Genomic DNA, 25,297 nt, shown 5'->3' on the forward strand with positions numbered 1-25,297 from the left:
ATAAACCACATGTTAGGACACAAAACAAGTCTCTACAAGGGCAAGAATATTGAAATCATATCAAGCATCTTCTCATATCATAGTGGAATGAAATTAGAAATCAACTCCAGTAAAAACACCCCAAAGCATTCAAACGCATGGAGGCTAAATTGCATGTTATTAAACAATGAATGGGTTACCAATGAGATCAAGAAGAAATAAAAAACTTCCTGGAAACAAATGAAAATGAACACACAACAACCCAAAATCTCTGAGACACAGCAAAAGCATTCCTGAGAGGGAAGTTCATAGCACTACAGGCCTACCTAAGAAAAAACAAATAAACAAACAAAAAAACAAAAAGAATTAATAAACTATTTAACCCTACAACTTAAGGAATTAGAAAGAGAACAACCAGAAAAGCCCAGAGTAAGTAGAAGGGAGGAAATAATAAAGATTACAGCAGAAATAAATGACATAGAGACTAAAAATTAATAAATACAAAAAAATCAATGAAATCAAGAGCTGGTTCTTTGAAAAGATAAACAAGATTCATGACCGTTAGCCAGACTCATCAAGAAACATAGAGAGAGGACCCAGAAACAAAAGAAGAGAAGTAACCACTGACACTATAGAAATACAAAGGATTGTAAGAAAATACTATGAATAACTATATGCCAACAAGCTGGACAATGTCTATAAAATGGACAAATTTCTAGAAAAATACTATCTCCCAAAACTGAATCAGGAAGAATTCAAAAACCTGAATAGGCCAATAACAACTGATGAAATAGAAGCAGTAATCAAAAAACTCCCAGCAAACAAAATTCCTGGTACAGATGGCTTCACAGGTGAGTTTTACCAAACATTCAAGGAATAACTAACACCTATATAGCTCAAACTATTCCAAAAAATCCAAGAGGAGGGAACACTTCCAAGCTCTTTTTTATGAGGCCAGCATTATCCTAATTCCAAAACCAGATAAAGACATTACAAAGAAAGAGAATTATAGGCCACTATCCCTGATGAACATAGATGCTAATATCCTCAACAAAATGTTAATAAATCAGATACAGCAATATAATAAAAAGATCATACACCACAACCAAGTGGGATTTATTCCAGGGATGCAAGGCTGGTACAATATTTGCAAATCAATATATGTGGTATATTATATAAACAAATTGAAAGACAAAAAAAATCACATGATCATATCAATACAGAAAAAGCATCTGACAACATTCAACACCCATTTTTTATGAAAAGTCTCAGCAAAGTGGGAATATAGGGAGCATATCTCAACATGGTAAAGGCCATATATAACAAACCTATAGTGAACATCATCATCAATGGGCAAAAACTAAAACCATTTGCCCTAAGAATAGGAACAAGACAGGGATGCCTGGTTTTACTACTCTTATTCAATATGGAAAATAATATGAAATTTCCTCAAAAAATGAAATATGGAACTCCATTTGACCCAGTGATTCCACTTCTAGGAATATATCCTAAGAAATCCGAAACACCAATCAGAAAGAATGTGTGGACTCCTATGTTCATAGCAGCACAATTTACAACAGCTAAGACCTGTCTGATCTCCTAGCCACAGAGATCAGACAAGAAGAAGAAATGAAAGGCATCCAAATTGGAAAGGAGGAAGTAAAACTCTCATTATTCGCAAATGACATGATATTGTACATAGAAAACCCTAAAACTCCACCAAAAACTACTAGAGTTAATAAATGAATTTGGCAATGTAGCAGGATACAAAATTAACACCCAGAAATCGATGGTTTTTTTATACACCAATAATGAATTCTCAGAAAGAGAAACTAAACAAACAATCCCATTTATTATTGCAACAAAAACAAATTAAGATACTTAGGAATAAACTAAATAAAGGAGGTAAAAGACTTGTACTTGGAAAACTACAGGACGTTGAAAAATTAGATAGAGGAAGATATAAATAAGTGAAAGACTATACTGTGTTCATGGATTGGTAGAATTAACATCCTTAAAATGTCCATACTGCCCAAAGCAATCTACAGATTCAATGCAATCCCTATTAAAATGCCAACATCACAGAGCTAGAACAAATTACTCAAAAATGTATATGGAACCACAAAAGACCCCGAATAGCCATAGCAATCTTGAGAAAGAAGAACAGTTGGAGGAATCACAATACCAGATATCAAGTTATACTCCAAAGCCACTGTACTCAAAATAGCTTGGTACTGGCACAAGAACAGGCATATAGATCAATGGAATAGAACAAAGACCCTAGAAATTGACCCAAGCCATTAAACTCAATTAATATTTGACAAAGGAGGCTAGAACACACAATGAGTCAACAGAGTCTCTTTGAAACAAATCCTTTAAATGGTGTTGGGAAAATTGGACAAGTACATGCAAAAAATGAAACTAGATCACCAACATACCATACACAAGCATAAACTCAAAATTGATAAAAGACTTAAATGTAAGTTGGGAAACCATAAAAATCTTATAATGTCAGACATGTCTTGTAGCAATATGTTTACAGATTCATCTAGGGCAAAGGAAACTAAGGAGAAATAAATGAGACCACAAAATAAAAAATGAGACTGCAAAATAAAAAAGCTTCTGCACAGCAAAAAAAAACAAACCAAAACAACAACAACAACAAAAAAAAAAAACCATCAAAAAACAAAAAGGGAGCCCACTGTATGGGAGAACATATTTGGCAATGATATGCGTAATAAAGGGTTAATATCCAAAATATATAACTCATACAGCTTAACAAAAGGAAGACAATCCAATTAAAAAATGGGCAAAGGACCCAAATAGACACTTCTCCGAAGTGGACATACAGAAGGCCCAGAGACATGAAAAAATGCTCCAAGTCACTGATCATCAGAGAGATGCAAATTGCAATGACAATGAAGCCTAGAGTGTCTAGGTGCCGGAGGTGCTGAGCCAAGTTGTCTGGTAAACTTGGGTTTGTGTTTCCTTGAGCGCTCTCCGTGCGGCATCTCAGGCCCATGAGGGTGACAGGCAGCCCTTGGGTGAGCCCTGCGTGGAGCTTGTGGCCTGGCACACAGTAGGTGCTCAATCAATGTTTGTTGAAATCTTAAATTTTCAAGAATCCAGGGAAATGACTAAAAATGAAGCATCAGAAAAAGCAAATTGCTGATAGTGACAGCCTGAAAGTGATAATTCAGGAGACAAACTCCACGTGGAGAAGTGATATTTAATAACTTGCGCTTCTTTCCACCTGAGAGCCTTTTCTAAGGAAACCGGTGCAGCTGCACCTCCTGAGCGGCCTGGAAGCCACTCATTTTAGAAGACTCGCATCCTCTGTGTGAGTATCATGTCAGAATGTAATGACCTTTCTCTTCACATTTTAATTTACTACGTACAGCCTGGAAAAAAGAAACACGCGTTGGGTAAATTCAGGATTAGCAGCTTGTAACCCCTCTGAAGCAGAGCCTTTAAGCCCTGGGAAGCAAACCCAATCAGCCTTTCTGGGAGTCCCTGTGATTTGGTTCCAGGCGCTTTACTACCTGAGATACCAGGTAAGAGCGAGGCATATCACGGAGCAGTGCACCAGGCCCTGCCTCCTCCTCCAGGCAATGGGGTCTGTGGCTAGTGTTCTTTTAGCAGAATGAACCCGTCTTCCCGTGTTGCCTGCTGGCCCCCCGGGGCCTGCTGGGGTCCTTTCTCTGAGGCATTGCCTCAAGACCCAGGGTCCCTGCAGCGCCCCCTCTGGTGAACTTTAGCCTCACCTGTGCCACTGAGCGGGGAGCACCTGGGCCCTCCTGAGGCCCTGCTCACTCCTCTCTGCCCTCTTCTGTTTGAGCAAGCAATCACTTCCTCAGGCCCGAGTCTAGCAGGACCAGCCTTGCACAGGTGGCTGCCAGACCCCTTGTCCCACCTCCATTTTCCCCCAGGAAGGCGGCAGGCGGGGGCTCCCGGGGGTTTGGTTTTCAGATCCTACCAGGGGCATCTGCAGTGCCAGCAAGCCCCCCTGCCTCTGTGCTCACCCACGCTCCTGGACCCCGCAGGATCTGCAGGACGGCCAGGCGCAGTGGCGGTGGGGTGGCGTGTTGTCACTGCAGCCTGTATGCTGGGGCCCCCTGAGTGTGTACTGGGGGGCGGGCAGGACTTCAGCAATTTCAAACCGAGCCCACCTTCTCCAGACACCCTTCCTGGTGTAAGTGGCGCATCCACAGCTGCTCCTGGAGCGGGTCCTCCGGAACCTAGTGCGCGGGGCAGAGCGGAGCGGGTCCTCCGGAATGCATGCGCCTAAATATGTTCCTTTTTATTTCTTAGCTGTGGCTTGTTTACCTCTGAGGCGGGCTTCCTGGCATGTGGCTAGACGCCCACAAAGCCTTTTAATAACTGCGGAGCACAGGTTGTGCTGGGGGAGGTCCCATGAGAATCATATTGTCATCTAGGTTTGAAAGGGCCCTGGCTCAATTATTTATAGCCCCAGGCAGGAATTCTGTCATTAAGCATGATAATGCATCGAAAAAATGATTCACTGGACAGGGAATACTGTAGGTTTAATTGTTCTCAGAATAAAGGAAGAGGTGAAAGGCCGTGTGAGTCGGGCGGTGGTCCGGTGGTTCAGCTGTGGGGAGACATGCGCAGGCTGCTGCGGGGCCTGGCTGCACAGCGTGGGTGTGGGGGTGCAGGCTGCTGCGGGGCCTGGCTGCACAGCGTGGGTGTGGGGGTGCAGGCTGCTGCGGGGCCTGACTGGGCAGCGTGGGTGTGGGGTGCAGGCTGCTGCGGGGCCTGACTGGGCAGCGTGGGTGTGGGGTGCAGGCTGCTGCGGGGCCTGGCTGCACAGCGTGGGTGTGGGGTTCAGGCTGCTGCAGGGCCTGACTGGGCAGCGTGGGTGTGGGGTGCAGGCTGCTGCAGGGCCTGGCTGCACAGCGTGGGTGTGGGGGTGCAGGCTGCTGCGGGGCCTGGCTGCACAGCGTGGGTGTGGGGGTGCAGGCTGCTGCCGGGCCTGACTGGGCAGCGTGGGTGTGGGGGTGCAGGCTGCTGCGGGGCCTGGCTGCACAGCGTGGGTGTGGGGGTGCAGGCTGCTGCAGGGCCTGGCTGCACAGCGTGGGTGTGGGGGTGCAGGCTGCTGCGGGGCCTGGCTGCACAGCGTGGGTGTGGGGGTGCAGGCTGCTGCGGGGCCTGACTGGGCAGCGTGGGTGTGGGGTGCAGGCAGTGATGGATGGTTTTTTTTGAATTATGATTTGGCTTCTACTTCATTGCTACTTTTTTATTGTGGTAAAATATACATAACATTTACCATTTTAGCTATTTTTAAGTATACAGTTCAGTGGTAGTACCTTGTTGTGCAGCCATCGCCACCCTCTGTCCCCAGAATTGTTTATCTTCCAGCTGAAACTCTGTCTCCTTAAACACGGACTCCTCCCCCCGCCTCCCGGCGCCGATCCGCTCTGCGGCCTGTGAAGTGGGTTGCTCCGGGGAGAGGAATCGAACATGTTGGACTTTTGTGACTGATTGTCATTTAGCCGGTGTCCTCCAGGCGCACCCTGGGCCTGCCAGGACCCCCGTTCCGCAGGCTGCCACGCTCTGTGTGCAGCGCATTTCATTTGTCCGTCCAGCTGGGCTGGGACACCGGTGGTTCCACCTCCTCTCTTCCAGATCCTGGGCATTGCTGGGCCAGAGGGGGTTCTCACATTCCTTTTCCAGGGACTGCGCACCGTTTCCCAGCATCTGCACATTGTACGTTCCCGCCAGCTGTGCGCAGGGCTTCTAGTTTTCCCCAGCCTGGCCTCGACCGCCTTTAAAACATCCTGGCCGCCCTCTAACAGCCCCGGGCGTGAGCAGATGGTGTGTTGTTGCAGCTTAGCAGGAAGGACCACTTGCACTTGCATTGTGCTTTGCTTTTTTATCCCAAAGTCCCTTTGAATGTGAGTTCACACATGACTTCCTTGGGGGGTGGGGGAGGGTGTTCCCCTGTGGCTCTAACGCTGGGTTCCAGTCTGAGCTTGACTTTCTCTCAGTACACAGGACTGTATGCTGCAAACTGGACCCACCCCCCACCCCCACCTCCGAGCTCCGTGGCCTCCGACAGGCCTCTGAACCTCTGGTTTGAACACTGAAATGGAACCATAATGACTCCTCCCCTAGAAAAGATGAACTCCCGCAAAGTCATGGAACCGGGCCAGGAACTCAGCAAGCACTCCCCAAACATCAGCTGTGGCTCTTACCACCTTCAGTCTCCCCGCCTCGGTCTCCCTGCCTCGGCAGTGACACGCCAGCTCACCAGGCAGAGCCATGGCCTTCCAATGCTGTGCGCTGTCCTGGGAGATGCCTCGTGGGCCGGCCTTCCTCCCATCCCAGCTCGGTCCTTCCCGGGCTCCTCACCGCAGGGCTCACTCTCACCTCAGGCCCCTAAGGATTTTCCCAGCCTCCTTCCCCCGCTGGTCTCCCCTTAAACACCACATCCCTGTCCCCCGGTCACGCTCATCCGCTTTTGTCCAGCTTCCCAAGTCACAATGGCTCGTGATGACATACCGATCCCACCTGCCGCCTGCTGGCTGGCTTTCGGGCTTAGCTGTCACTCTTGTTTCTGTGTTTTCCGGGGAGTTTGTTGAGGTGTGACACCCCTGGGGAGCGACAGGTCTCCAGCGCGTAGCTCGCTGGGATCACACACAGGCACCCCGAGAGGCTGCCACCAGCGGGGCAGCTCCGTGCCCCAGGTCGCCCCCTGTGCCCTCCCAGGCCAGCAGCCACCTGACAGGCCCGACAGCGGAGGACAGGACGCAGCCTGTCTCCTGTGTCTCTCCCTCTGCTGCTCCCCGTCCAGGGGCCTGTCCTGCACTGCTGAGTGGCGCCCAGGGTGCAGGCACCGCGGAGCTCCGCACGGTGCGGTGTGCGGCTCTCTCGTGGGCGTGGGCGTGGATGGGTCAGAGGGAGGCTGTTTCCTGTTGGTTACAAATATTTTGTGTGTGTAAACTATACACTTCCCCTAGCTCAGCCAGGTCTCAGTTGCATGCACAGAACCCGTGCATTTTAGGTGTGCAGTGTGACGACTGGTGGCATTGCATGCCGTCATTTAACTGCCACCCAAAGAAGACGGAGGATATTTCTATACGCCTCCCAGCCCCCAAATTCCCTGTGTCTTTCACAGGACACAGCGGTCCTCAGCTCTGTCCCGGGCAGCCACGGTCCTTTCTGGCACTATAATTTTGCCTTTTCTAGGATTTCATGTAAACGGACTCCTACGGAATGAGACCTTCATGTCAGCACGTGCTTGAAGGTCACCATGGCGTGTGGGTCTTCGCCAGGAGGGCTGCCAAGTGGCACAGAACTTTGGAAAGCAGCTGGACGGCTTTGTAAAACAAAGCTAAATATAAGTTTACCATGTAGTCCAGCAATAAAAACATGCCCACAGTATGTCAGAGTCCATAGCAGCAGCATTCACAATAGGCCCGAGAAACAACCCAAGCGTCACCCCGCCAGTGAGCAGAGAAACGCGTTCCGGTGAGTGTCTGCTGGAAGGGCCACTCAGCAGTAAAACAGGGAGGACTGACTGGCACGTGTGACAAATGGGACTAATTTTTTGTTCTATTTTTTCTTTGTAGAAATTTAATTAAAACAACAGATGCTTACTGTGACAAGTAAAACAACATAGAAATATAGAAAGAAAAGATAAAGCTTCTCCCTGGTTCAATCACAACTATTTGAAGTGAGGTAACAGGTAGCCACATCTTTTTTAGCGTTTGTACACACACACACACTACATGCACACACACCACCCATACACACACCACACATACCACACACACACACACACACACTATATACCAAACACTCTGCACACCACACACATCACACATATACCCCCCACACACAACACGTACCACATACATACACACACACACTATATACCAAACACTCTGCACACCACACACATCACACATATACCCCCCCCACAACACGTACCACATACATACACACACACACTATATACCAAACACTGCACACCACACGCACCACACACGCACCACACACACACCATATACCAAACACCATACACAGGCACACACAGAACTCCCTCTCTCTTTGTTAAGCCAGGAATGCCACAACACCCACTCCCTCCCAAAGTGACTTCTTTGTGAACAGATCAGTAGATTGGGGCCTAGCTTTTTAATTTTTGTAGCTGCAAGTCATTACGGCGATATGATAATTTAGCCACTGTGCCCGTTTTTGTTTTGTTTGGCTGGGCTCCCGTGCGGAGCGATGGGCAGGACGAAGGACATGCAGCCCTGGGTGCGGGATGCGCACAGGTGGCTCTCTCGAGCCCTGGGTGGGAAGGACTCGCACAGCACGAGCGAGCGCGCCTGGGAGCGTTGGCGGCTCTGCCCGGCGGGCTGCTGCGGGCGGCCTCCTCCGAGGCTCGCCTGTTCGAGTGCCTGGCGACGCTGCCCTTCCTCACAGCCTGGCGGCACTGGGCCTCATGCCGTTAATTTATGGTCAGAACAACGTTGCTGTGGTTTTCCTCCGAGGATTTTGTGCACCGGGAAGGTGGCACCTGGTAACACAGGTTTGTGGCTGATGCCATTTCTTTTAATGAGTTACCTGTTTACATCACCTGCCCATTTTTCTATCGGGCTTTCCTTATTTTCTTATCAATCTGTGGGAGTTTTTGCATAGCTGAAATGTGCTAAAACATTTTACGATACAGTTAAAATGTTTTATTAGAGCACATCTGTCAGTGGTTCCTTTACGACTTGTCCTGAATTTCTCCCTCACTGTGAGATTAAACTAATGATTTTCTAATATTTTTATTTACTTTACTTTTGGCTTTTGGGTTCTTTTCACGTCTAACAAGAGAGCCACCTCACCCACCATGAGGTCCCTGTGCGCTTGGCCCTCGTGGCCTGCGCAGCCGGCGGGCCTGCTCTGTGGCCGTTAGCTGCGGCTTCCGGTCCGGGCCGTGCTGCAGTCAGGTGCTCTCTCTTGTTTAAAAAATTTCTTCACAATTTTTGAACTTGCTTTGTTCTCTAATAACATTGCTCAGTGCAAAGAGATCTCATTAGGATTACAATTATCAAATCAATTTAATGCTTTGGGAGAACTGACATCTAATAGTGTTTGGTCTTTATATCCGGCACGTGGCAGAGTTTCCATCCATTCGGCTCTTGCTCATGTCCTTCCATGTCATGTTAGTCTGTCTTCACGCAGGCCCTGCCACTCGTCACACTGCATCCAGGTGTTGCGCCGTTTTGGCCTTGATGCACATGGGGCTCCCACCTTACCCCACCATCTTCCTTCTACGTGTTCGCTGCTGGAGAGGGAAAAGATCCTTGTTTCTCTCTCCGTCACCAAACCCTCATGTTAGTTCCCAGTCTTTTTTTTCCTTATGTCACTTCAACAGCGTAATCTCTCCCAGCGTTCAGGGTCCCGCCCATGGGGGGTTGCTCTTGCCTGTTTCTCTGGTTCCCTGTACGGGTCCTGCTCTGGGTCACCCTTCTGTCCTCAGTAGCTGCCCCATTCCCCCCAGGTACCTGCTGGTCCTCTCAGGAGGCAGCCCGAGTGGAGTCGCCCAAACCACCAGGGCTCAGGTGTGCTCAGGGGCGCTGACTGCTCCCTCCGACCCTGCACCTTGAGGGCCCAAGGTCCTGCCTCCCTCTTCTTACTGGATGGAGTCTGGACCCGAGCAGGTCTGCCTCGGCGGGCCGGTAATGTGTGGGTACTTGACTTTGTGCAGGGAAGATTCCACAGCTGGAGTCCAAGTGATTCTGAGAGGACGTTTGCTAAAGCTGGGACAGTGAAACAGGAGGGCTTAAGGGGAAGAAGCAGCAGGAGAGGGGCTGGGCAGGGCTGCTCTGGCTTTTTAGAAATGTTGTAGGAAAGAAGTGAGCCACGCTGGGCTGCATGGACTCACTGGGAAGTGAGGGTCACAGTGACAGCGTGAGCCTGGGCAGGCTGCTTTAGCTCATTGGGAAGTCAGAGAAAAGGGGGGCCTTGGAGACAGGATCGGGGGTGAGACTGGGACGAGCTGGCGCTGCCTGCTGTTCCTGTTCCCCTGGTTGCAAGTCGTGTGGAGACGCTTCGAGTTTAGGAGAGAGTAGAGAGACACGTCTAAGAGAGAAAGGCGTGGGCTTGCTGAGAGAGTGCCCCGTGGGCGGGTCCTTTGTCTTGAGGCTTTTTATCTTGAGGCCCAGCCGTCAGTGTGTTTATAGGACTGTGTGTGGACTCCATGATGGGCTGGGCAGATTTTGAAGGCAGGCAGGGGTGTTCATCATTCTCGTGAGAGGTGATGGCAGCTCTGGGACTGTGCCCAGCATCACCCAGCAATGCCAGGCGTTCGGCCCACAGGACATGCTGCCCCTGACCGTATGGGCCTTGGTGATGGGGCCAGATCTCACCCCGCAGCTGGGCGCCCTCCTTCCGGGGTGACTGTCTCCTTGCTCACGGGGGTGATGGCAGAGCCGGCCCCCTTGTCACCATGTGCCTGGATGGCTTTGGGCCTGGGAGTCTAATTCTAATTTGACTCCACTAATGTGGTGTGATTCTGGGAAGAGTTCAGAACCTTCTCTGAGTTTAATTTCTTTGATCTTAGTTTATTTTCCCCAAACAGGTAGGCATGGCAACTGCAACTCAGTGATGGGATGCTGGCACAGGGAGAGGAGGGTCCCGGGTGGAGAAGACTCACAGTGGGGGTCAGCTGTGCCTCACTGTGTGTGTGTGTGTGTGTGTGTGTGTGTGTGTGTGTGTGTGTGTGTGAGAGAGAGAGAGAGAGAGAGAGAGAGAGAGATCTCCTCCTACAGCGCAGAGTCTGTTTTCAAGAGCCCAGAGACCTCCCCAGCCCTCTGGCGCTGCCCTTAACTCCAGGGCTAACTTTCCTCACAGCACCCGCCCGAGCGAGCTCTTGGCAGGCGCCTCAGTGACTTCCAATGCTTCCCTCGCTCCCTCTTGCCCTTTCTCCTCCCCAAACTCAGTCGGAGCGACTCTACTTTCACATCCCACAGAAACCCATACACAGGGGCAGTGAGTCAGGCGGGAGGGCTGAGAAGGGCCTCCCGCAAGTGCTGCAGACAGAGCAGCTCAGTAACTGTGCAGGGTGGGGTGGGGTGGGGGAGGGGGGACACTCTGTCCTGGCTCAGTAAGCACGCCCCCGCCCCCAGGAAGGCTCGGGAGCAGCATGGCCACCAGCGGGAATCACCCTTTCTCTCTTGCCTTGCAGGTGTGCGTGCAGAAGGCACTTGATGCAGGACCTGCGCCTCCGCCCCCACCTCTGCTCTGCCCGCCTCAGGCTGCTGTCCCCGTCGGACTGTCCAGCCTGCGCCCGCCACGGCCCAGCCTCCGGGCCGCTGCCTGCTCTGCTCCCTCCTCGCGGGGCGACTTGTGTTTATTCCAGAGCCTGTCCGCTCTTTGCCTGATAGTAAACATATTTTTGAAGAAACAACCCCTGTGTCCACGGAGCATTTATTTCTAGGAGTGTGCACTTTGGGTCCTGTATTCGATGCCCGTCTTACAGCGTTAGTGTATACAGTAATCTGCAGTGTCTTATTGCCAATGACGTGGTGACAGGGAGGACGTCTCTGGACCCGTCAAGTGGTGGCTCTCCCGCCCCTCCTGACTGCTGGGCTCCTGGGCGCCTCCTGGTGACCCCCAGCACCCCGGCAGCTGCCCTGAAGGGGGAGCCCCTGAGGTGCCCCCAGAACCTGGGCTCCATGCAGTTTCCCCAGGGCGCTCGGCGTGTTTTGGCCTGCGTTTTGCACTAAGTCGGGGCGAGCGCGGGAGCAACTCCTGCTGCGGGCGCTCTTCTTCCTCGGCGTCTGCTGGGCACACGGACAGCCCTTCCCTGTGCTCGCCTCCCTCCAGGCCTCCTTGACTGGAGACAGGACAGTTAGCTTTAACTCTGGCTTCACTCTGACTTGCTGAGATCTGTGCTAGCAGCGAGCATCCTGGAACCATGTGTCCGTGTGCGTGGCCGGGTGCGAGGCAGGAACCCGATGGCTGTGAGGGCCAAGGTCAAACTGGCAGCCTCTGAGCAGTCTCTTGCACATAAGAATACAAAAAAGCTGTTAATATAAATCCAAAAGTGGGCTTCTCAACGGCTTATGTTCACACATGAATCTGCTTATTTTCCTATAATTTTCTAGAGACCATATGTTTCTTGGGACCATATGTCTGTAATGAATGAGATGACGGTCAATGTGAACATGTATCGTGTCTAGAGCCAGAATTAGCTCCCAAGACTTCACATTCTCTTTCTCCTCCTGCCTCTGACTCTCTCTCTCTGTTTATATGTACACACATGTAAACGTAGAGAGAGTCTCTCACATCCATATGCATGTAATTGTATGTAATCTATCCAGTTCATATGCCTCCATTAATTAAGGCCCTTTTTTCAGTTCTGAGGGCAGATGTGTGCTGTGGCTTTGAATACTGAGGATGACAACATGGATGGTGATCTTGTGTTTCCCGCGCCAAGCGCTATGAATGCTGGGAGCTCTGTGGAGACAAGAGGATCTCGTTTCAGTTTCTCACAGAGACCCCATAACACAGGTGTGCTTGCGAACCCACAGGCTGGGCTCAGCGTGGATAGGCAATCTCTTTTCCAGTTTCTTACTGTTTTTTCTTTTAGTGAACTTATATGATACTATATAATAATCAACCAGTATTCACTGACAGTGTCCGTGTGTCTGGGGGCACCTTGCGGACACTGAGACTGCGTCTGATGGTGGACTGAGTGACTGTGACACTGAGGCTGCGTGTGACGGTGGTCTGGGTGACTGTGACACTGAGACTGTGTGTGATGGTGACCTGGGTGACTGTGACACTGAGGCTGTGTGTGACGGTGGCTGGGTGACTGTGACACTGAGGCTGTGTGTGACGGTGACCTGGGTGACTGTGACACTGAGACTGCGTCTGATGGTGGACTGTGACACTGAGGCTGTGTGTGATGGTGACCTGGGTGACTGTGACACTGAGACTGCGTCTGATGGTGGACTGTGACACTGAGGCTGTGTGTGACAGTGACTGTGACACTGAGGCTGTGTGTGACGGTGGCTGGGTGACTGTGACACTGAGGCTGTGTGTGACGGTGACTGTGACACTGAGACTGTGTGTGATGGTGACTGTGACACTGAGACTGTGTGTGATGGTGACTGTGACACTGAGGCTGTGTGTGACGGTGACCTGGGTGACTGTGACACTGAGGCTGTGTGTGACGGTGACTGTGACACTGAGACTGTGTGTGACGGTGACTGTGACACTGAGACTGCATGTGATGGTGACTGTGACACTGAGACTGCGTGTGATGGTGACTGTGACACTGAGACTGTGTGTGACGGTGACTGTGACACTGAGACTGCATGTGACGGTGGCTGGGTGACTGTGACACTGAGACTGTGTGTGATGGTGACTGTGACACTGAGACTGTGTGTGATGGTGACTGTGACACTGAGACTGCATGTGACGGTGGCTGGGTGACTGTGACACTGAGACTGTGTGTGATGGTGACTGTGACACTGAGACTGCGTGTGATGGTGACTGTGACACTGAGACTGTGTGTGACGGTGACTGTGACACTGAGACTGCATGTGACGGTGGCTGGGTGACTGTGACACTGAGACTGTGTGTGATGGTGACTGTGACACTGAGACTGTGTGTGACGGTGACTGTGACACTGAGGCTGCGTCTGATGGTGGACTGGGTGACTGTGACACTGAGGCTGTGTGTGACGGTGACTGTGACACTGAGACTGTGTGTGACGGTGACCTGGGTGACTGTGACACTGAGGCTGCGTGTGACGGTGGCTGGGTGACTGTGACACTGAGGCTGTGTGTGATGGTGACTGTGACACTGAGACTGCGTGTGACGGTGGCTGGGTGACTGTGACACTGAGACTGTGTGTGACGGTGACTGTGACACTGAGACTGTGTGTGACAGTGACTGTGACACTAAGACTGTGTGTGATGGTGACTGTGACACTGAGACTGTGTGTGACGGTGACTGTGACACTGAGACTGTGTGTGACAGTGACTGTGACACTAAGACTGTGTGTGATGGTGACTGTGACACTAAGACTGTGTGTGATGGTGACTGTGACACTGAGACTGTGTGTGACGGTGGCTGGTTGACCACGAAGTGACTGCTTGGGAAGCTGTCTGGCAGCTCACTGATTCCTCAAGTGACACAGATTTCAAAGTTCATGGCTCCGTTTATGCTTGTGGCACAGCTGTTAGAAGATTTAAGCGGTTCCAACCCATGTTGGTATATTACTTTTCTGAAATCAAGTTTAAAGTATTTCCAGCACCTGCAATTAACGTTGAAGTCTGTTTTGCCAAATGGTTGGTTGTCCCTGGAGGCTTCAGATCGCGGCCCGGAGAGTGTGCCTGCTTGCCGCCGAGGACACTGGGAAGAAGCCGCTCGCTAATGTCACTCTGGACACGCTGGGGCCCCGGGTGCCCTCTTCCTGACGGGCAGCTTCTGCCTCTGCCTGCGGGGGTCAGACAGGGCCCGCTGTGCCTCGTGCTTCAGGAGGGAGATAAGGACCCGCTCTCCTGTGTCCTTGGTGATCACTCTCTGACGCCCCTCGGTAGGCCTTAGGTCTCCAAATTGGCCTTTTCTGTGGCCCCTTACATCACTGAGTCTGGGCTCATCTCACCCTGCTGCATCTCAGCCTTGCCGCGTCCAGCGCACAGCTGCTGGAGTGATGTCCCATTCCATCCCATCAGCCCTGCTTACAAGGCCTCTGCGCGATGCCCTCCTCAGCACATCCCTGAATGCTTTTCGGACCGAGGCCTGCATTCCTAACTCTGCCACCTGTTTTTTTAGGTCTCTGCCAATCTGGCCCCAGTTTGCCAGATCCTGGCACACCCAGTGTCCCCGAGGCCACTCCTCTCACTCCACCGCCGTGTCTCGCGCCGTCAGGTCCCAGTTCCACTTGGCATTTTCTCACGAGATCTTCCACCCCTGGTCTTCAGCTCCTTTTGCACGGACTGGGCTTCCTGCTCCCTGGATTCTTGCAGCACAGAATTGCTCTCTAGTAATGAGCAGGAACGAGGCTCTCTGCCCATGGCCACCTCTGCACACTCCACGTGCTGCCAGGCTCCGCCGCTGCCCTGCAGATTTCTGAAGAACAGACTGTCTTGTCTCCTTCACGGTGGCCAGGGCTTTGATGGATTTGGGTGGGGGCACGGGAGGGTTAAGGACAGTGCCTGGGTGGGGGGCAGGGGAGACCCGTGGACCTTGGTCCTGTTTTCTGCCACGGGAAGATGGGGAGGGATGTTTTTGGTGGGGACAGTCCAGGCTAGTTTGAAAATAGTTTGAGAGGACTGTCAGACAATGAAGTGGGGGTGTCAATGGGGTGTGGTCATTGTCTGTAAAATCCTGGTATTCTGGGCGCTAAAGACAAGTGGGCATTTGGAGGTCAGACACCTCCCTCCGGCTGGAAGGGGATGGAGGTCACCGCAGACTAAAATGGGACTAAGGTCCCATGGGGCCTGGCTCCCCAGCCCTGAGCGCTATCAGGGTGCCCCAGGGCTGGGAGGCACTCAGACAGAGTGGGGTGCTCAGGAGATCACTCACACTTTGGCATGCACCCAGGGCCTGGGGCCCCGCGGACCGGTGCACTCACACCAGTGAAGCCTGAAGCAGAAGTGGGCGCGTTTGTGGAGAAATTGCCTCCTGCCCACAGCCAGGCAAAGACGCTGGGGGCAGGGGAGACCTGTGTGGGCCAGGAGCCCATTGGACCCCAGGAGGGCTTTCTGCTGGAGATTGGAGCTGTGTCAGCAGCTACAGGCTGGGGCTACCCCCCAGGTGGGCCCTGGGAGAGAGAAGATGTGTGGCACAGGCCCCCAAATCTTCCCAGGGGGCGGGGTCTTCAAAGAAGCCAGGAGAATGCCTGTGAGAAAGTCGCTGCCAACCTCTGCCCTGGCCAGAGGGCCAGCCCCAGGCTGGCGGTGTCCTGCCTGTGCCCCGACTTCTTCCTGGGCACCCCATCCCCACCCCAGGCAAAGTGTCAGCAGCTGCGGCCAGAGGGTGGGAGGCCCTTCCTTCGTGGGCCACCTGCAGGTTCCCGCCCAGCTGCTCTGAAGGAGGGACGGGGCATCTACACTGAAAACAGGAAATCGAAGAAGGTTGTCAGTGGTTGAGGACATTTCCTTGTCTGAACGTGAATGAACTGGTAAGCTGGGACTCTCCACAGGTTAGAAGCCGAGCCACAGAGAAGGCCAGGCACTGGCCGAGAGCGGCCTGATGGCAGAGGACGGCAGAGGAGCCTGGGGCCAGGAAGCCATGACGGGAGCGGGGACAGGGGACAGAGATTGCCCATTTATTTGGTGCCATAGAGGCTGTTGGTGAGTTTGCAGGGGCAGCTAGTGGGAATTAGACCTGGTGTGGAAGGGAGCAGAGAGGGCGGAGGGCATCATCAACATCACGGATTTGGTGGTCCATTTTATGGAGGTGCTGTCACTTTTAGAAGTGGCCTGTGATATGATAGACACTGATCGCTCCCCGTCAGGTCAGCTGGACACTTGCTGCAGTCAGTGGAGGTGCGCATGCGTTGCAGGCCCGTTTGCGGGTGCACTTAGAGGGTGCGCAGGAGGCAGAGCTGTGGGGCCCCAGGGGCTGTGCATTTTCCATTTTGCTCGGATTTGACCAATCTGCCCCCATGGAGACTGTGCCGAATTACCTCCTCACCAGTGCAAGTCCTAATACTTGGCTGTGAAATAGGGATTTAAGTGTAGGCTTTTTTCACTCAAAGATTTAACAAATGTCCTCCTGGTTTTCATTTAGTACTTTTACAGTTTCATTACAAAGAAGTTAAATTCGTGATCTAGGTATAATTTATTTGCATATAAGGCACAAGATGGGAACCCACTTATTTCCCTTGCATAGCTGCCCAGCCACTCAAATGTCCCTCCCTGGGTAACTCTTCCCCCTCCCGACAGGCGTCACCACATTTATTACTGGAGGGGAGGAAAAACATTTTTGCTTTGCCCTCCTAGGTGTTCTGGCTTAGGCTCTACAAATCAGACAAAAGACAGATGAGCAAGAGAAAGACAAATGATTGATTAATGCATAATGCATGCCGTACACATGCAGGCAGGAAAAGTCGGTGATGAGCAGCTACAAAAGTGTTTATTTTATTAAATTTAATAAATCTTTATTGTTCAGATTATTACAATTGTTTCTCTTTTTTCTCCCCATAGCTCCCCTCCACCAGGTTCCTACCCCACCCTCTGGCCTTATCCCACCCCCCGCACTGTCCTCCTCAATAGGTGTGCGATTTTTGTCCAGTCTCTTTCCCCACCGCCCATTCCCCTTTCCCCCCGAGAATTGTCAATCCACTCCCTTTCTATGCCCCTGATTCTATTATATTCACCAGTTAATACTGTTCATCAGATTTTTTATTCCCTTGGTTTTTAGATTCACTTGTTGATAGATATGTATTTGTTGTTCACAATCTTTATCTTTTTCTTCTTCTTCCTCTTCTTAAAGAATACCCTTCAGCATTTCATGTAATCCTGGTTTGGTGGTGATGAACTCCTTTAGCTTTTTTTTATCTGTGAAGCTCTTTATCTGACCTTCAATTCTGAATGATAGCTTTGCTGGGTAGAGTAATCTTGGTTGTAGTTTCTTGCTGTTCATCACTTTGAATATTTCTTGCCATTCCTGTCTGGCCTGCATAGTTTCTGTTGAAAAGTCAGCTGACAATCGTATGGGTGCTCCCTTGTAAGTAACTAACTGTTTTTCTCTTGCTGCTTTTAATATTCTCTCTTTGTCTTTTGCCCTTGGCATTTTAATTATGATGTGTCTTGGTGTGGTCCTCTTTGGATTCCTTTTGTTTGGGGTTCTGTGTGCTTCCTGGACTTATAAGTCTATTTCTTTCACCAGGTGGGGGAAGTTTTCTGTCACTATTTCTTCAAATAGGTTTTCAGTATCTTGTTCTCTCTCTTCTCTAGGACCCCCATAATTCAGATGTTGGTACGCTTGAAGTTGTCCCAGAGGCTTCTTACACTATCTTCAACTTTTTGGATTCTTTTTGCTTTTCCAGAGGAGTGTTTTTTGCTTCTTGGTATTCCAAATCTTTGACTTGATTCTTGCAATCCTCTAGTCTGCTTTTAGGTCTCTGTATAATATTTTTTATTTCAGTCAGTGTATGCTTAATTTCTAGTTGATCCTTTTTCATATCCTCAAGGGTCTCGTTAAATTTATTGGCCTTTTCTAGGAAATTCTTGAAAAACCTTATAACTGTGGTTTTGAACTCTATATCCAGTCTTTTGCTTTTCTCCATTTCTTTCAATTGTGGCCTGCCTCTTTGTCTCCGCATTTTAGCTGCTTCCCTGAGTTGATGGAGTTGCTTTGTGTGCTAGGTGTCCTAGGAGGGCCCAGTAGCTCAGCCTCCCCAGTTAACTGAGGTGGACATCTTGGTGCAGCTCTCTGTGGGCTGTGTGTGTAGTCTTGTTGTAGTTAAGTCTTGATTGTTGTTGGTATCACCGGGGGGAGTTGACCTCCAGGCCAACTGGCTGTGAGGATCAGCAGTGTCTCCCCTGGGAGGGCTTCTGTGCTCAGCTTGGATGGGGCGAAGTCTCAGGGTGGAGCAGACAGCCTTGGTTTCCCATTAGCCCCGCCCTACGAGGACCCTGGGTCTCAGTGTCCCATGGCAATGGCTGCACGCACCTCTGAGAGAAGGCTGCTCTCGAGTTTCGCCCACTGCCAGACAGTCCAGTTTCTCCCCGAATGAGTCTGGTACCCAAAGTCTCACCCGGAGCTGGATTTCAGTGCAGTCGGGAGGTTTTGTTTTCCTCCCGAAAGAGAAAGCTAGCCATGCGTTAGCTGCCCTCCCTCTCCGCGCACTGCAATTAAGCCAGCCGCGTATTCAGCCACCTGCCCTTTCCGTGTGCATGGGTCTCCTCACCTCCACAGCTCCTCTGAATCTGTGTCCTTTTATCTTTCCTTCTAGTTGTGGAATTTCCACTCAGTCAGCTTTCCGGTGGTTCTGAATGATGTCCACTCTGTCTTCCAGTTGCAGTTTTAAAATTGTTGTGCGAGGCTGCAGTATAGGTGTTTACCTTATGCTGCCATCTTGGTTTCTCTCGACAAAAGTGTTTAGAACGTAGGCTTTTATACCACCTTAACCAAAGAGCAGTCAATCTGTACCAAAGGGACAGGACGGAGGAAGGGAGTTTGGGAGCCTGGGGCAGCAGCTGTGGGAAGGTAAGCCTGTGCCATTCAGGAACTAATGGAAGCTGAGAGCTAGTACGTTTCTCAGGCAGATCCCTCTGCTGGTCTCAGGGATGCTCAGGGCCGGAGCTGTCTCCAGTGACTAACTTCTGTCCTTTCTGGGAGTGAGGGGAGGGGCCCGCCTTTACAAATGTATGTCCTGCTTTTAGGAAAATAGGGGAGGACAGAGGGCTTTTCTTGAGTCTGCTTCTTCTCAGTTGCCTTCAGCTTAAAATAATCTTTATGTCAAAGAGGCCTATTTCAGGGTGACTCTTTCGATCCTTTTCACTACATGTATCTCTCCTCTTTGTTCATCAAGTTGATAGCAATTTGCTGTTATGTGTTTGTTTGCTGCCCATCCCCTACTCAATCTAATCCCATGAGTGGAGAAATCACCCGATGTTCTTTTTTAGTAGCTGAGTCTCTGTGTGTGTGTGTGTGTGTGTGTGTGTGTGTGTGTGTGTGTAGCTCAGGTTGGTAGGCATGAGATGGATGAGTAGGGAGAAAGATGATGTTACTTGACTTGAAAGGTTCCAGTTCAAAAATCCTATATTCCAATGAAAAGGTTATGAAAGGTGAATGGTACTGGCTCTCGTGATGAGAATTTTAGCTGAATAGAGGAAGACGGTGATGTCATGAGAAAGTGGGCTCAGCATTTGGGGTTACTTTCAGATACCCGTGAAGGTGCCAAATATTTCATTTCCCTGTTACCTTGCTCTGAGCTCATGGTTTGGCTTACCGAAATGGGATTGCACTGAACAGAATGTTAAGAAGCAATCTCTATTATTAAAAACAGGGCAAAACTGCTACCCGAGAATCACAGTGGGATTAAATGGAAGGACACAAAGTTAAATAATTATTGCTAAATGAACAAACTGAAATAGTACTGCTCGCCAAAATGCAGTGTACTAAACAGTAAGGAGGGACGATGAGAATTGTGACATTTAAAATTAGACTTTGGAGTTAAGTTACTAATTGCATTCTTCTAACTATTGCAATTACTTTGAAAAGATATTTTTATTGATTTCAGAGAGGAAGGGAAAGAGAGAAAGAGAGAGAAACCTATTTCTATTGACCTTCCTCAATAGGCATGTGCCCTGACCGGGACTCAAACTGTGATCTCCTGGTTCATAGGTCAATGCTCAACCACTGAGCCACACCAGCTAGGATAACTATTGCAATTATGAATAGTCATGTTACATTTCTATTTCACATAGAAATAGATACCATCAGCCTGATTAAGATGAGAATTACACACACATATTATCATATGAACATTAGCAACAAATTTATGCCAATGAGAAAGAAGGACATTTTTCTGAAAAGCAGCTTGTTTTGCAAATCTCTTTGGGGCTTCTGAAGGCTGGCTCTCAAGGGGATCCTTAGGACTTTCCTGAGTCCATGAGCTCTGAGAACTTTCCGGAATTTCTCATGCTTGCACATTTTAAGGACAAAAGATTGAGTCTCTGACTCTGCCCTGAAGGGCTTGCCTGCCTCTGTGGGGGACTTGTTTCTAGACTGTGCTTATTGCTGGCAGTGTCTCCTCCACAATCCTATTCTTAATGCTCACTGTTTCCGCCTCCCTCTCCCAGACACATGAGCAGCTCAGCTCCGCATGGCCTCACTAGATTAGACCTATAGCACAGGTCAGCTGTGACTTCCCCTCTCATCTCCAGGTCTGTGATGGAAAAGGAAATCAGTGCCTACAGGGGCATTTAAGAAATGACTTATGGAAGACTTTCTATCATAGCATGTGTTTCCAGCTGCTGGGACCAGCAGAGAATCAGCTGCTTTGTTTAGCTACATATGCCACTTCATGTATCAAGTACAGTGCAGGGACGCGTCAAGCTTTTAAAAAAATGAAACAGGTACAATGTAGGTGCTGGGGGTCATGTAGTTGTTTAAGAGAGACTGCTTGGCCTTCTCCAGTAGGAATGTGCTTTTAGAAAGTACTTAGGATGATCATCTTGATGGAACCACAGCAAGAATATTATTATAAAACTAGAGGCTCGGTGCACGAAATTCGTGCACTGGGGAGGGTGTCCCTCAGCCCAGCCTGCACCCTCTCCAATATGGGACCCCTCGGGGGATGTCCAACTGCAGGTTTAGGCCCGATCCCTGTGGAATCGGGCCTAAACCTGCAGTTGGACATCCCTCTCACAATCCGGGACCGCTGGCTCCTAACCGCTCATCTGCCTGCCTGATTGCCCCCTAACTGCTCCCTTGCTGGCCTGATTGCCCCCAAATACCCTCCCCTGCTGGCCTGATCACCCCCAAGGTTTTTATTAGTATAGATATGACCCTGCACAGAAAATTTTACTAACCCTGCTTTACAATAAGGGCTTGACGATTGAATCATTAGGACCAGACACCAAGATTTCCTTTCTTTGAATAGTGGATGGAATAATTATCTTGTCTTTAAGTTGCCTGGAAATTAAAATGAGATGACTTAGAAAAGTATAAAAGTATAAAAGCACCATATAAAGACAACTGTCTTTTTAATGAAGTGGTAAAATGAAAGACACTATTTTTATTCTCCCCTTCCTTCCTTTACAGCTTTTATTTAAACTTTGAAATTTATAAAAATTTCACTCCAATTTTCATTTCTTTACATTCAACATTATTTCGTATTGATTTCAGGTTTTATATTAGTTACAGAATAGTGGTTAGACAATCATATACTTTACAAAGTGTTCCCCGATATTTCTAGTACCCACCTGGCATCATACCATCATTACAACACTACTGACTATATTCCCTATTTAAGTGACAATGGGTTTACAGGTTCCTTTCAGTCTTTCTTTTGTGTTGCTCGTCCTTCCTTTTCTTTCTCACTTCTTCCCTCATTTTCTTTATATAGTATCTCAATTGGCCATCAAAGCTCAGTGAAGGCACTGGGACACACTTCATCCATTTTATAGACCAAGAAACTTAGGCCAATTCCAGTTGGCTGTGGAACTAGACTCAGTACACAGGAAGCCCTCAGAGCCATGCTCTTTGCGCTTCCTAAGGGGCAGCCACCCAGCAAACAGAACAAACCTTCCAGTCAGGCTTCCGAGCCTCTTTCTCAAGCACCTCTTCATTGCGGATGCTCCACATTCTTTCTTCTCCCCATCCCCTGCCCCCCATTCTTTACTGCCCCCACTTCTCCGGAGCAGGTGGAAGGCTTCGCACTCACTGCCTAGGCATGCTCTGCCATGGGGGAGAGTGTCGCAGGCTTGCTTTTGGATCAAGGCGGGAGCAGGAATCGCAGCCTCTGAAGTGTGAAGGCCGCCTGAGCGAGGCCCGTTAGCACTGGGAGCTTCTCTGAATACATCAGTCAGTCCAGTACCCTGCAGTGCAGCACCCCTCCACTGAAGTGGTACCACCCCTCAACCCCCGCCTCAGGGGTGAGGGTCCTTGCCCCTCTGCCAGGAGTCCTTCCATGCCCCTTGATCCCTGGCTGGGCCCACCTGCGACTTGAGGCCACTGCAGAACCTCTGTCTCTCTGCAGATGAGGCAGATCCCTGCCCGTAGGTCTCCACGAAACTATGAATCTGTGGCCAGAGGCCCTGTCTGTGTCTCAGCAACCCCATGGCTGCGATGTTCCCAGGGACCCCCGGGAGCTGCTAGGCGGGTCCAGCCTCGCCTCCCCGGGGTGGCGCTGTTCTCAGGGACCCCCGGGAGCGGCTAGGTGGGTCTGGCCTCGCCTCCCCAGGGCGGCGATGTTCCCAGGGACCCTGGGGAGCGGCTAGGCGGGTCCAGCCTCACCTCCCCGGGGCGGCAATGTTCCCAGGGACCCTGGGGAGCAGCTAGGCAGGCCGCTGCCCCTCCTGGGGCCTGCAATGGACCCGGACCCCTCCTGTGCCGTCTGGTGCTGCCCACTCCACCGCCTCCCCTGCCGATGGACTGGTACCTTGTGGGTGGTGTCTGATGCTGCTTGCAGGGCCTCCTCCACCTCCAATGGACCCGTACCCCCCGAAACAGGCCATGGTGCTGCCCGCCCTGCCTTCGTATGCAAATTAACCGCCATCTTTGGTGGGTTAATTTGCATACTCACTCACTCTGATTGGCTGTGGGCATAGTGAAGGTACAGTCAATTTACATATTTGTCTATTATTAGGTAAGATAAATGACCATATATAAACATCCCAGTCATCTATTTCTTTTAAAGGAACGTTGTGTGAGTCATGGTGATTCCTAGTCTGCAGTTTTCATGGTTCTGGACTTCTAGAATAGCACTTCTTCCTCCGCTCTCTGCAATACATTTAATGGCAAACGTGAAGCTTGTCTTCGTCATCTCTTACCCAATTTGTCAAGGCTGTATTTCTCTTAAACGCAGTGTATTGTGATGGCGATTCTGTTTCCAGATGAGAGAAATAATTCCAAGAAGTGCCCAGCTGAGGAAGCTTGTGGACTGTTTCTGAGGACCCGTTGTCTTCTCCATCATTCAGTGCGTCTCAGTCCCCTGTCGTTTACCTTGTCCAGGGTTCTCTTACTATTTTGTCCTTCCCCATGTGGGAGCTGGGAGGCTCACCCGGCCTCTTTCTGGCTCCTGACGTCAGCAGAGCTCCCATCATCATCTCTGAGGCTGAGTTACAACGCTGACTGACGCAGCCACATCCTCCTGGCCCGAGGCCCCACCTCCAGCCTGTGGGCTGTAGCTGCTCCTTCTGGTCTCACTCGTGCACTTCCCCTCTGCTTCTGTGCTCTGCTGCCCCATGCAGCCTGGGGGTCAGACCCTCTGCAGCCTGTCCTCCCGCCAGGCCCCTGCCCCCAGGACCTAGGACACTCATGGACTCCTCAGGACAGTGCCTGGCACATAGGAGCTGCTCCATAAATGTCTGCTCCATGGAACCGACCTGCACGGAACCTCATTTCTGGCTTATGTGGATAGCCCTGGAGTTCCTCTCCTTCAAGCCCCTTCAGATTATATGATATTTACTAACTACAGAGCTGTTGCTAAATAAAAACCTTGGAGGATAAGAGTTTTTCTGAAATAAAGGGTTTGCTGAACTGTATTCTAGCCAGAAAAAGGACCAGGTCCTGGAGCAAGCAGCATGTGTGTCCTGGGATTCGTGGGCTTTTATACAATGAGTGTGGAGAGGACGATGTAACTTATTTGGAAAGAACTTACTTTGGCTCCGGATAAAGGGGGTGGGCAAAGTGAGGTGGGGCCGCTCTGGACAGGCACAGAGTCCTCTGGGTGGGTTGTGGGCAGGGTGCGTGGAGTCTGGTCGTCGGCTATTTTCTCTAGATAAGAGCCGAAATAGTCACCAAGGTTGACCCAAAGCTTCAGCACATTCAGGAATGGGAGCAGCTTTAGCTGGATTTGGCTCGAGGCTAACTGATTAACGTCTTACCTTTCTCCCACCCTACGCTGTTGTGACTTAATCAGGACATCTCCGGTCTTTCTCTTGTCTCGGGGAGGAGCAGTCCGAAGACCGTGTGTCCTTGAAAACCTTCTGACTCAGCGGAGGCTCTTGCTCAGTGGCAGTGCTTGGTTAGCAGTGGGCCCTGTGCCATCCCCATGAACACAGCCTCTTGAAGAGTCCATTTCAGGAACCCGCGTCTCTAACATAGAATCTTAACCAAACATAAAAACAAACAAACTAAAGCAATGAGTGCATCGACACGCACATCGCACACGTTAGGATGCAAGGCCCGCAGACAGCACGGGAGCCTGCGCTGGCAGGGCTGTCCTCTGCGGGACGCAGGCAGGCCTCCCGCACGCACACCTGCCGGGGCTGGGCTGGGCGGGCCTGGCTGCCACCTGACCGCTCTCTCCCTGTCCTCGCAGGGAAGCCATCAGCCGCGTTTGCGAAGCCGTCCCTGGCGCCAAGGGAGCCTTCAGGAAGAGAAAGGTACTGTCCTCTCTGCGCTGTCTGTCTGCCTGCTTCTCCGCCCTCTGTCCCCGGCAGCTTCCTTACACACATGGCTCAGCTCTCTTCCCAGGGCCTGGAGCTCAGCACTTTTTTTTTTTTTTTGCCCAGGGAGAACCAAAAGGCACCCCTTGTTGAAAGGGGGTACCTTGCAGCGGCTCCTGTCACTTTAAAAACAGAAAGAGCTTAGGTCCCCTCTCTGCCACGTGGTTGACGGGCTCGGTTAGCTGTTGCTGCCGACCCAGACTCCACACCCTGGTTCC

General features: G+C 50.6%; 1 protein-coding gene across 1 annotated transcript in view; it reads left to right on the plus strand.

Annotated features, from left to right (window-relative positions):
• SHC3 (SHC adaptor protein 3) overlaps nt 1-25,297 on the plus strand; it is a 149,096-nt gene that overhangs the window by 66,721 nt on the left and 57,078 nt on the right. The window contains exon 3 of the mRNA XM_028129821.2: nt 24,953-25,016. Within this exon, the coding sequence (XP_027985622.2) occupies nt 24,953-25,016 (64 nt within the window). The remainder of the gene's footprint in view (nt 1-24,952; nt 25,017-25,297) is intronic.

Source organism: Eptesicus fuscus, chromosome 15 (assembly GCF_027574615.1).
Source record: "Eptesicus fuscus isolate TK198812 chromosome 15, DD_ASM_mEF_20220401, whole genome shotgun sequence".
Lineage (NCBI taxonomy): Eukaryota > Metazoa > Chordata > Mammalia > Chiroptera > Vespertilionidae > Eptesicus > Eptesicus fuscus.